At 34.5% G+C, this 12562-nt stretch overlaps 2 protein-coding genes and 1 pseudogene across 2 annotated transcripts; 1 reads left to right on the top strand and 2 right to left on the bottom strand.

Annotated features, from left to right (window-relative positions):
* The first annotated feature begins 712 nt into the window (after positions 1-712).
* On the top strand, positions 713-6255 carry LOC133682564 (protein CONSERVED ONLY IN THE GREEN LINEAGE 160, chloroplastic). Its single transcript, XM_062105955.1, has 10 exons — positions 713-1181; positions 1292-1341; positions 1420-1498; positions 1585-1680; positions 2276-2356; positions 2500-2591; positions 3572-3664; positions 4946-5014; positions 5671-5865; positions 5972-6255. The coding sequence occupies exons 1-9, from the start codon at positions 843-845 to the stop codon at positions 5801-5803; spliced, it is 1032 nt and encodes a 343-aa protein (XP_061961939.1). The 5' UTR covers positions 713-842; the 3' UTR covers positions 5804-5865; positions 5972-6255.
* Positions 6256-6263: 8 nt separating this feature from the next.
* LOC133682966 (phosphoenolpyruvate carboxylase 3-like) lies at positions 6264-7054 on the bottom strand. The gene is made up of 3 exons (XM_062106494.1): positions 6887-7054; positions 6634-6708; positions 6264-6368 (listed from the first exon to the last, which is right to left on the bottom strand). Exons 1-3 carry the CDS (start codon positions 7052-7054, stop codon positions 6264-6266), a joined length of 348 nt encoding a protein of 115 aa, XP_061962478.1.
* Positions 7055-7332: 278 nt separating this feature from the next.
* LOC133682565 (phosphoenolpyruvate carboxylase 1-like) lies at positions 7333-10184 on the bottom strand (annotated as a pseudogene).
* Positions 10185-12562: the final 2378 nt, after the last annotated feature.

Raw genomic sequence — 12562 nt, 5'->3', positions numbered from 1 at the left:
AGCTTATTTAAATAATTTTGCCATGCATAAAAAAAATATAAAAGACTACATTACCCCCTACACATCATTAGTGTTAAAAAAAACATATTAAAAGTAAAAGGAACAAAAAGCCTCCACAAGGAAACTCTAAAACTTTTGATCCCAATTGCATCAAATTAATTATAGTGTGCATAAACAAAGGAAATGTCTACAAAGCTCCCACACGTCAATTCATTTTTTTTTTCTGAATCTGAAAATGACTATTGTGTCCCTATAAAAAAAACCATTTTACTCCTGTATAGTGAGTTAATCTGATGATTTCTCCGAGGTTAAATTGAAATTTTCACTTTGCATTGCTACACACCATTTACATTTTGTTAATAATTCTCACAATACTCACAAGCTAAACTATAAATATGTTTTTAGTAACTGATGTGTGATATTTTTATAAAAATAATTTTTAATTAAAAATATATTAAAATAATTTTTTTATTATTTTTAATATTAACATATTAAAATAAAAAAAAACAACTAAAAGAATATTAATTTAATAATTTTTAAAATAAAAAATAATTTTAAAAACATTTTTAAAAATAGCTGAACCGTAATAACAACACACCCCACCCCATGAAAGGTATGCTGGTTCCAAAATGAAACGAAGAAAAAAAGAAAAAGAAAAAGAAAAAAAAGAGAGGATATTTCGAGTTTTCGAAGCTGCTCTCAAAGCACAGTCCACCAGTTACATAAAAAACCAGGAACAAAAAGGCCAAAAAATAATAATAAAAAAATCATCTGAGCGTCCAAATCCATCCATAAATAAGACCCAAGCAAACCCCTGTAAGATAAACCACAGGGAAAAAAGAATGGCAATGGCAATGACAATTGTAAGCTACGTATCAGCAAACTCAACGACAACGCCCCTCTCTCAAGATTCCTCGTCCTCTTCTTCCTCAACTCCTTCACCAAGACAAACCAAAGTGATACTTCCCAAAAAGAAGCCATTAAAATGGTCGACAGGGATTGCTCCTGGGGAGTATGGTGGTCCACCTACTACCACAAAGCTCCGCAAGTACTGGGGAGGCGAAGGTGAAGACCCTTTAACCTCTGATGATTTTATTTGGAACAAAGACTTCATGCCTCGCATGAAAAGACTTCTTCATAATGATCCTGTAGACCCTTTTCTTCAGACCTCTCCTGCTATGGTCTCCTTTTTAACTTTTCCTCTCATGTTATTTTTGTAGAATTATTTTCTATGTTTTTAGACTTGTTAATTAGTTTAATTTCCAATTGGGAATTTAATTTGTTGAAACAGGAAGAGTCCTCTGGATTTCTGAGTTTAAATAGAGTCATGACTCTGGATAGGTAAGTCTTCCATTACTCGTAAAGCTAATGATTTCAATTTTGGAGATGCTAAACTTTGAATTGTGTGCATATCTTCAGTGTGGAAGTCGATTTGAGTAAAGAGCTCGCACAACGTCCAAAGCCCGTGATAGAACAGCCAGTCGAGGCTACAACTAAAGTAAGATGATGATTGGTTCTGTTCCTGGGGAAGTTCTGAATTTACCTACTTTCTCACTTCTTGTTCTGGAATGTAATGATTCCCAGGTCCGCAGTGGTTCGTCACCAAAATGGAGGATGGCACCGACACGCCGTGAGCAGGACAAGTGGGATAAAGCGACAAAGGCTTCAACCAGCGGCAGTGTATGTTATGTACATAATCTCAGTTAACTTATTTTGGTGCTTTTGTTGCTTTAGGATCCTCTGTCGGAGGTTTCTGCTATTACTTTCTCGGTAACTGTTTTTCCTTGTGATCAATTTGACTTCTTTAAAAAAGGAATTAGAATATAAATTCTTCCTTAATGTATATGTTACCGGGAAAACACTCTTTTAAGAAAAGAGTTTCTTAGAATCAAATCCCTGGAGAGGTGCGCAACAAGACCTTGCACACTGAGCTTGTGGTAAGCTAGCCTTAGACCACTACAGATCAAAATAGGATTTTGGACAAAAAACTAGAAAAACAAAACAACTTGAAAGAAATAATCTGAATGTGAAGTGCAGATAAATCAAGAGAAATTTGCATTAGATGGGTGTGAACAAACAATACAATGAGGAAAGGGGCTCTTTTTACAGGCATCAATGCATAAGGGCCTTGAATACAAATCATTCTAGGACTCTTATCTCTTATTTGACTGAATTGGTTTGAAATCTTTTGAGTGTAAACAATATTCAATTTATTTAATATCATTTTGAAGGATACCTTTGTGGTTTTGTGGTTTTATCTACCTATGGACGGCAGGATGTGATGTTTCGGGAATTGAGGCGGCCTCAAGGGGATCCGGAAGTGTTGGCTGCTCAATCAAGGGAACAGTATTTTAAGGTACCCTTTTGTAGCATCTGGGTCCATGGCAATTTTGTCTTAAATGATGCTTACAGTTACATTTTAAATTCAAATTACGATCGTTTTCTTTGGTGCTTCTGATGATGGAAATTCTTTTTTTTTTGTCCCTATTTTTTGAGCAGTTGAAGAAGAACTTACAGATTCTGACATTGGGTATAGGCAGTGTTGGTTTAGTCTCAACTTATGTCTCTTATTCACCTGAAATCGCTGCTAGGTACACTAATGTGGGCAACAGTATGACCTTATCTATGAAAATCTGGTTTCTATGTCTGATTGATTGGTTGTTGACCATTGCAAGTGAAATTGATCTGTTTCTTTTTGCTTGCTCTTTATTTGTGTCCTTCCTCATTTAATCATATATTAATATTCACGTGTTGCTTTTAGAAATTTACTACTCTTTTGCATACACATGATAAGGCATTATGTTTATGAAGTAGGACAACTTTAGATTTGTGTCTGACAAAATAATCCTTGTGAGCTAGGGCTTGGTGTATGTGAAACTTGGGTAGATTAGGAACTTGTTTAAAGGAAAACGGAATGTCACTACAACTATAAATAATTCCCAGTGTACTGCAGCAAGAAGGATTTAGGAACTGAAAAGAACAAAGCACTCAGTTAAGAAAAGAGAGGATACTTCGGTGAAAAAATGTGGTTTCTATGTCCAGTTGATAGGTTCTTGCTCATTGCAAGTGAAAAGCTAAGATAATAAATACCGTTAATACTCCTATGTAAGTTGAATTCCTAAATAAACCAGGTTTACAAGAAATCTCAAAATCTAAAATTATATTAAAATAATTTATAAATTTCTCTTTTCTTGGCTGCATCAGTTTATATTTGTATGCATTTGAGACTGTGCATTTAGTTGCAGTTGTCTGTACATATCAAAACATTTAGACTTGTAATTTAAATTGAATTGGTCTTTTAATAGATGAATCATGACAGTCTGCATCCTTGCATGGATTTTTGAAATGTTTCATTTGTGTTGCATTCCTGGGTTTAAATAGTTAATGCATTGCTGTATTAATAGAGATCCTTAACTGCAGTTTCTTGTTTCACCAACGGGTAACGCATGACAGTGCACTCTTTTGATTTTTGACGAGCTTGCCTTGCAGTAACATTTTGTTTTGCTATTTAAAAATATTTATTCACTCTTCGGATGATAGTTTAAAATTTATAGTTTTCTTATACTTACAGCTTTGGTGCTGGGTTTATTGGATCTTTGGTGTATATTCGTATGCTTGGGAATAGTGTGGATTCCTTGGCTGATGGAGCAAAGGGACTTGTCAAGTATGTAAATTATCCTCTGAACATATATGTTAGTTGTCTTTAACTAATGACTACATTTTATGGACATTGCATTATACTAGCTTGATTGATACTACACTTGCTGACCCCCTCCTGCTTCCTTACTACTTTACTATAATTAATTGTATGGTTACAAGTGTAACATTGTGTGTTGTTACCAGCACTAACTTAACAAATTAAAGGGCTAACAGTTTGGCTTGCTTTACAATTATTGTTCTTAGCGTATTATGGTGAGGGTTCAAAACTAGAAAGTGTTTGTTTGGTTGAAATTCAATAAGGGAAAGAAGACTGGTTGGCTTGGAAATCTTAGATTAGTGCCAATTAGTATTAATGGCTTGTGGTAGTTATAAAAAGAATGCTTAGGAGGATGCTTAAATATTTTCACATATTATTTTCATTATTGTTCTTCAATATATATAAAATTATAGACTTTTCTATTAGTTGTAATGCTATAATTTTCATCTTTCTCTCTCTCTCGCGGGAGTGTGCACGCAAACACACATTTGAGATAGTTAACCGGACACATACATTCCATGTGGTAAGATTTTCTGCTCCTCATATGCCATTCCATTGTTCAGCTCCTTTGGGTATTACAGGTGTGCGGATCTACTCCTTTCCCCATCCAAAGAGCCCTGATCAATACATTGTTCAATTGAAAAATTATTGGGAGAGTTTAAGACAACTATATAAATGCCATTATTTATCACCAGCTATTGATATAATATTTTAGGCTGCTACCGGAAACCATAACCACATGATATACTTTTATGCATGTGCTTGACCTTATGTTCTTCATAGGCTTTAAATGAGAGTGATCTTATTTGCAACCAGTAATCTTTTGCATATAAGCAGCAGGAGGTTCCTGCTGCTGCTTCTGATCACCGAATTCTTTTTCTGCGACTTAAACTCATTTGAAGCTCCTTTTTTATAACTACCTAAATACTGATGCAGACTATCTAAGTGCCCGTTTGGCACTGCGATAACTTCTGCTTTTCAAATTATTTTCCGTCTGAAAAATCATTAAATTGATGGTTTTTAGGTGCTTTTCGATGATTTTGATGTGTTAATGTCAAAAATATTTTTTTTAAAAAAACATCATTTTAATGCATTTTCAATTGAAAAGCGCTCTGCACCACACTTAGTCTCCAACCCTTTATGAACATCAGGAGATTGTCTGCCACCTGCTCTACATTATGTTTTCGATAACATTTTGGTTAACAAGAGGGCTCAGAACCATATGAAAGCATTGTTTTCTTTTGGCAGGGGAGCAGCTGCACAGCCGAGGTTGCTCGTTCCTGTTTTATTGGTCATGATCTATAATCGGTGGAATGGGTAAGTACTTGTGGCCTGCTGTGCTGGTACACTGCTCATCTGCACCTTGAAGGGTTCTTTTGCTGAAACCAATCTCGTTTTGCACATTTTTTCTTTGAATAAGCTGCAGCATCTTACCTTTTTGGTTTGTTTTTATTCTAATTGTTGTATAAAAGTAAATCTGTCCTTTCAGATGCGGGACTTGGCTGTTGTCTCTGATATATTTGTTACAAATTTTGTATCTTGAAACTACCCAAGCAAAAAATTATCTACCCCTAAAAGTAGTTTAAAGACTCTTGATCAGAGATGTGATATCTGTAAAGGAATCGACAGGAAAAAGGAAAGCAGTTATATCTGAGGATCCAAATCATTCCATCTCTTCAGTTTTTTTCTTCTTCTAACCCACTGGTGAATGGAAGGATCCTCAAGCCAATTGAAAATTGTTTTTTGATATGATGTTATTTACTGTTCTGTCTCATTATGTGTTGGTGGACATCTAAAACCTTCTTAAGATACTATATGATTTTCCATATCATTACTTCAACTGACATCGGTCCTTGTCTAGTACAGCTCTTTATAACAATTTTTTTCACCTATTAATGAAATAATGGAAATTAGATTTGCATGGATTTCTTCGGTGAATGTACCTATTGACAGTGCTCTATTTGAACACACAGGATTCTTGTTCCAGATTATGGATTTATGCACTTAGAATTGATACCGATGTTGGTGGGATTTTTCTCCTATAAGATTGCTACCTTCGTTCAAGCTATTGATGAAGCCCTTGCTCCACTAGTGAGAAAGACATGAGTTTAGGATGAATGCTCAATATGCCAAGGGGATGCACAGTTAACACTTATGAAATCGGAGAGGTATTTTAATTAATTTTTACAGCTGATACACATGCATTTTTGGCCTTTGATCATTTGCTAACCATTCTGTTCGTCGATGATAATATATTTTTGTTCGTGTTTACAGGTGATGATTTCATAAATTGGCTGGGGGGCGCCAAGGGAGAGACTTTTTCCTTAATTTTTTACTTATTCAGAGAAATAAAAGGAAACTTAAGCTGGTGGTGTAAGTATGGGAATCAGTTACTCATATTGGTTCCCCTTTCAATGCAAAAATGGTTGGCGAGAGCTTTCTTTCGTCTCAATCAGTATATAGAATACGCTGTGCTTTTTACATTTTGTCTGAAGAAAACTGTAATCACGAATTAGTGAATCGAACCAAGGAATAATATTATTCTAAAATTTTATTTCGTTTTGTCTTAAAGTGGAGGCTTGGCGAACATTAAGGGTTGTGATACTTCACGAAGACGAAGCCTCTGCTTCGAGTATGGGTCTCCTTCGAGAAGGTCCTCATGCTCGGCAATCTGCAAGCACAGAAAACATAATGGAATTTATTCACAGATGGATCGAAGCCGTGTCTTAAACTTTTATAAGCATAGAAATGTGAAACAAAACAGGCTTGGATCTAGAAATGTTCTGAAGGGGGGCGAAAGCAATGTATTTTGACCAATCTATATGATTTGTTCTCTCAGAAACGGCTTATCCCCATACCCGGAGGAGGAGGAGGAGCTTGGTTTCTTCGTACTTTGCTCTCAAGCAGTCTCCAAAAGGCCGCCTTTATTCTGACACCAGGGTCTTGTCATACAAAGCAGCAAACCCTGGATCTCCCATGGCAAATGCCATCTCCACAAGTAAATTGTCAATCTGAAGAAAAGCCACTGGTTGTATATCTCCTGGAGCATGTGGAGATTTTTTATGTCTTTCTGAATCGCATGCTTAAATGCTGCTCCAAAGCCAAGCCAAACTGGTAGATGGAACCTTGTCTGGGTCCAAGCAAAAGATCCATGGGTCAAAAAAAAAAGATTATTCTAATAAGACGCACGAGGAATAATCGGGCAAGGCGGTCTTTCTCGTTACTTTGACGGCTGTTTGCCCTTTTCTGACCGGATTGCTCTGCTCGGAGTGTCTCAATGCCGCCACTTGGCTTCCGTGTTGATGGTCGACTGCCAATTTTCATCCAACCATACTCCATCTCTGGTGTTGCCCGCATCATGGAAATCCCAAACACCAGAAAAATGAAGCATGTCCATCAGTGTACTAATTACTATACTAAGAGTGAAAATGAAGGATCCACAAACCATTTCAAACCTCAAACACTACACGACTTCGAAATTTGTAGGAGGGTTAATGAGAGAAAGCACAAAAGGTGAGACATTAAATGCTCGGATAAGAGCAAAAAGAGAAGGGATATATATCCAGTTTGGTAATCACATGAATAATTCAAGACATGGTCACATGCTTTAGTCTTTCTTGGTGAATTGTCAGGGCTATTAGAATTTCGTTGTTATGATCAGGTTAAACAACCTTGAAGGATAAATGACAATGGCTGAGTTAAATGCTTACAAAGCAGAGGGATTCAACAAAACGAGGTTCTTGGAAGACTATGGGTCGGTGTTCTTTCGTCTCTACAATTTCCATCTCATCCATGAGAGCACGCCATTCCAATTCAGGTGAGATTGGGGGATGCATTCCATGCTCAAGTGCGGTAGCTGAAAAACTCTGGAGTGTTCTGAAACACAAGTGCTCCTCCCCAGAAGACTTTTCAACTCGCCTTTAACAGCCAAACAATCTCAGACGCCCTAACATGGAGAAACAATGCTAATGGGCAATTTTCTACGAAGTCCGCCTATGAAATCATTAAGAAAGAGGACATTCGACTTTCATAGTTACTCGCACGTAAAAGTGACTTTCTTTTATTTAAAGGGAAGTCTTCTTTGAAAGAACGGGGCCGTCACCTATTCTTTTCAGTGGGGCGACCACTCCTATGATCTTGCTCTTATCAAGCATCCCGATAATTCACATCCGATGAGCTTTTTGTGCTAGATTGGATTTTTTCTCTTTCTTGCCTGGGAATGGCGCTGTGCCCGGGATCACGAAGAGACGAAGTGATGCACAAATGGTGCCAGGTGGTTGAGTAATATAGCAAGATGGGTAGGCCCTCCTCGTCTTCCAACTGTCCCTCCTCTATCATGGAACATGGTTAGCTTAACCCCATATTCCTTTGCCACCTTCACAAGCTCTTCTTGAGCCTCGTACAGCTGCCAAGCAGCAGAGAGACGCCCGGCATCCTTTCCAGAATCTGAGTATCCTATCATGACTTCTTGCTTTCCCTTGATCTGGTTTCTATACCAATTTATTGAGAAGAGACGAGCCACAGCAGCAGGAGCAGCTTCAAGATCAGCCAGCTTTTCAAACAACGAAAAACCTTAGTGGTTGTTAGACACGACACTCACACTATAACAGCCCAACAGCAAGTACATCAGAAGGGCTTGTGGCCATTGGGATTATATAAGCACCAACATTGTCTGGAGGAAGTTCTGCAATGACATGAAAGGTGTCAAGTACGCCAGCAATTTCTTCAGTTTTGGGAAGATCAGGTCCAAAAAGAGGGCGTTTGCCACTGAGCACAGTTAAGAGCCATTCCTGCCTATGTTCCTCAGACCATTCTCGATAGGATCCAATGCCTAGGTGCTTTGTGATGGCATCTAGAACATCAGTGTGCCTGTCAGATTCCTGCTGGATATCTAGTCTGACAAGTAAGAGCTCGAAGGTAGAACTTGCCATAAGAAATCAAGAAGGCTTCCGTCTGCAATTGGTCAATCACCACAGGCACAGAGTGATCTGTAACAGAGTACAAGAGGCTCGAGAAACTACAGGAATAGAAAGCCAATGAGTAAAACGGGATTGTCTTGCTTTTGCAGAATTACAAGGCTTCCAGCTAATAATTGGAAATTTGAGGACTCAGAACAGCCATTCCATGCAAAATACCTTAAGATATAGGTATTTCAACAACTCCCTTAAAAACACTATTCAATAGATCATAGCTATTGAAAAGGGAGAGGTTGGTGGTACATCATGACGCATAGAAAACTATGAATTTGAGTATAATACAAGTCTAAATCCTAAAACTAAATAAAAAAATATAACCAAAATTGCAAAAATCTATAGTTTATTTAGCAAAAATCCCATAAAATCTGAAAATATAGGTTTAAATACCCTATACATCCATAAATAACCAAGAAAACAACCAACTAGAAAAAATAATAAAGCTAAAATCCAAAATTAACAAGGAAAATATAAAATATGGTCCAAAACTATGAAGATAATTTTAAAGGGCATTCAGAGTGGAATTTGACGAATTTGAGCAGCGAACGAGTTTCTAGCGCAAGTAGAAGCTCAACTCAAGTTCAATTTTCTATCAGGAATTCACTTATAATATTTGAGCTATCTGTTTGGACAAGTTCTTGAACTCTTTTTATTTGTCAATCTAATCCATAAAATCCTGGACTAATTGTTTCAAGTCACATCATATCTAAAGAAAACACATGGAAGGATAATTTCATGTCATATCTGAAACTACTGCTCTGAAGTAAACAAATCCGTAGAGCAGATCGAATCCTTTGAATTTATGTTTAAATCATAGGAAAGAAAGTGAAGAATTCCGTTTCGATACTACTGATTTCTGAAATCATTTAAAATAATATATTAGATCCTTCTCTATCACATGTTTATGAAAAGATTGACAGGCATGTATCATCTAAATGATCCCTTATGGCAAGACTGCTGTAAAGTGATACCCATAGCAGATATATTTCCATCTTAAAGCTTCTTTGCCTAAATTTAAGAATATTTTAGGAATAATCTACTAATTTGAATCGGTAAAGGAGGGACCTGCTCAATATCAGTGAAAGTTGAATCCTCAAATGGCTAATAACTGACGAGAGCGTTATACAGCCTGTCCCTTACACTGCCAAGAAGAACACAGTACGGCTCATCTGGAGGGATTTGTTTCCATATTTCTGTTTTCGTAATCCATTTAGAAAAAACATAAAGAAATTTGATGAAACAAATTTAAAAAACATCGAATCAAATTCCTTTTCCACCAAGTAGGAAACTTGAGGTCTTTTATGAAATTTTTATCACATTACCATGGTAAGACTATTTACAATCCCAGAAATAAAACGACATTTTCAAGCATCATTAAATAGGGAGTTAATGAAATACCCATGTAGCAGTGTTTTGCATATCTCCTTGAAGAGGGATGAAGATGGTCTGGACGAACACGAAGTTCTTCATTGCAGCGTCACATGGACAACTGTAAACGAAATCAGACAAACTCATATGATAGCTTCTGGTCTCATTTGAAAATACAGTGTAAGCTGTGTTTTCTTAAATTTAAAATTTTTTTATTTAAAATGATTTTTTTATATTTTTATATCGTTTTAATATATTAATATTAAAAATAATTTTTAAAAAAATAAAAAAATTTATTTTAAGATATTTTTAAATAAAAAATATTTTAAATTATTATCGCTACCACAATCTCAAACACATCCTAAAAAAACATAAAAACCATCCTAAAAGATATTAAAAAAGTGCTTGTCCCCCTCTCTCTTTTTATTTATTTTAGAATAGATTGCTTTTTAATTTAGATTATTACTATGAAATCTTAAAAAATCAAACAATCATGCCTTGTTTTTTAAATAAGATCTGAGTTTATTTTTATAGTAATATTATTAATTAATTTATATTTTTTTTATATACATCTAATATGTTTTTTTTAAAAAATTGCTCATAAATATTCAATGAAAATATATGTTTATGTTAATTTTTTTTTAATTATTTTCTATTTTTCTTTACTGTGGTGTCACAATGATCACGGCATGATTTTGTTTTGATTGAAATTTGCTTTTCAAACAATGCTAAGTTCTTATATAAAAAATCATTATTTCAATAAAAAAAACATTTTTGCTAGAAAAGAAACATGAATAAGGAAGGAGGATTTTGGCTAAAAAAATGTAGTTTTCTTTTCCCTCATTAATTTTAAATCATTTAAAATTTTATGAATATTTTATTTTGATTGTGTTACGTTTCCATTCAAAAAATCATGCTACTTATAAAAAATACATATTTTTGTTAAAATAAAAAAAATACTTCAATAAAAAATGAAAATTTAAATAAAAGAATATAATTTTTTCCTCTATAATCTAATTGTTTTTAATTCTTAAAAATATTTATTCTAACCACTGTATATTTAAATAAAATAGATTTTGAAAATCGCCTCAGGATAATATGACATGACTAGTTGGATACTCTTTTTTTCTCTTATAGTCATCACATCCATTTGATTATTATTATTATTATTAAAAATTTAATATATTCTTCTTGAATATTATTTCAAATGTCTAAATTACCAATTTTTAGTTGTTATATGGTAATTTTATAATTACTATTTTTTTTTCTAAAAAACTCAAATTAATCTCCAAAAGAAACTACTATAAAATTGACAAATAACAATAATTGTAAATATAAAATATTCTATCAGTAATTAATATCCGATGAAAATAGCCGTCTCTCTCCCTCGCACGGTTGATCAGTCAGCAATAACAGCCCCTCACAACCATGCCGCCTCCTCCACACAACAACGACATCCTTCAAAACACAACCACCATCCCCCAACGCTGCCAGCCGAGGTTCTTCTTCTATCTTTATCCTTACTGACGGCCACTCAACCCGACACCTTCAACCACTTCCTCTTCTACTTGTGGTAGTAATACCAGTAACCGTATGTGAAGAAAAAGAGAAGATCGATGCAGATCTGTGAAGAAAAAAATTTAATTGTGTTTGTCTGATTTTGTTTTTGTTTACAGGTAACGATGACACTCACCACTGATATAGAAAGAAAAAAAAGAAGAAGCCACTTAAGATCCATAATGTTTTTCTCTTCAACTAGTGACAACGCGTGAACCCACGCGCAAACAGTGATGATGACGCGTGGGTCCATGCTTTGTTGCACCCCAGCAACTCTGCTGACCATTGAGATCTTGTCCAGAAGGTGTTCTATAAATTTTGAATGATTTTGTGTTTGTCATGATCACTGTGGAATTGTGCAGGGGGTGTGTAAATTAGTGAAGGAGATTAATGCATGTGTTTGTAGCATTTGTTTTAGCATATTTTCAATAAATGACTAAAACAGAAAGATAAAAAAATAATTAAATGTTTTAATTTACATATGACCAAGTATTAAAAAAAAAGCATAAGAAATGTACTTTTGCATAATTTATTTATTTTATTATTAAATACTATGTTTAGCATAAAAATCATGATTAAAAAAAATATTTGTGTTTTTGATATTTGCATAAAAATTATGTATTTTTATTTATATGCATTTTTAAAGTTTGATAACAAGTTTATCAAAATCATTAAAATCTAAATTCACCTATCAAGCCAACATACAAAAAAATATTAATAATAATAGTAAAAAACCCATGTTTCGTTTCAAAAAAATAAATTCCCAATTTACAAGATTTTTTTTTATAAAAAGGCCAAAGCCTATTTTTGCCACTTTTGGAGTCCAAAACCTAGTTCTTATAATCCAACAACTATTTTTTTTAGCAATTTTGATGAAATCTTTTTTTTTAGGGATAAATATTATTTTTTTATATAAATCTTTATATTTTTTAAAGAGATCGATATCTGAATTTGAAAATCAAGTATT

This window comes from Populus nigra, chromosome 2 (assembly GCF_951802175.1).
Source record: "Populus nigra chromosome 2, ddPopNigr1.1, whole genome shotgun sequence".
Classification (NCBI taxonomy): Eukaryota; Viridiplantae; Streptophyta; class Magnoliopsida; order Malpighiales; family Salicaceae; genus Populus; species Populus nigra.
Note: the sequence above shows the minus strand (reverse complement) of the source record. Positions and strands in the feature narration are given on the sequence as shown.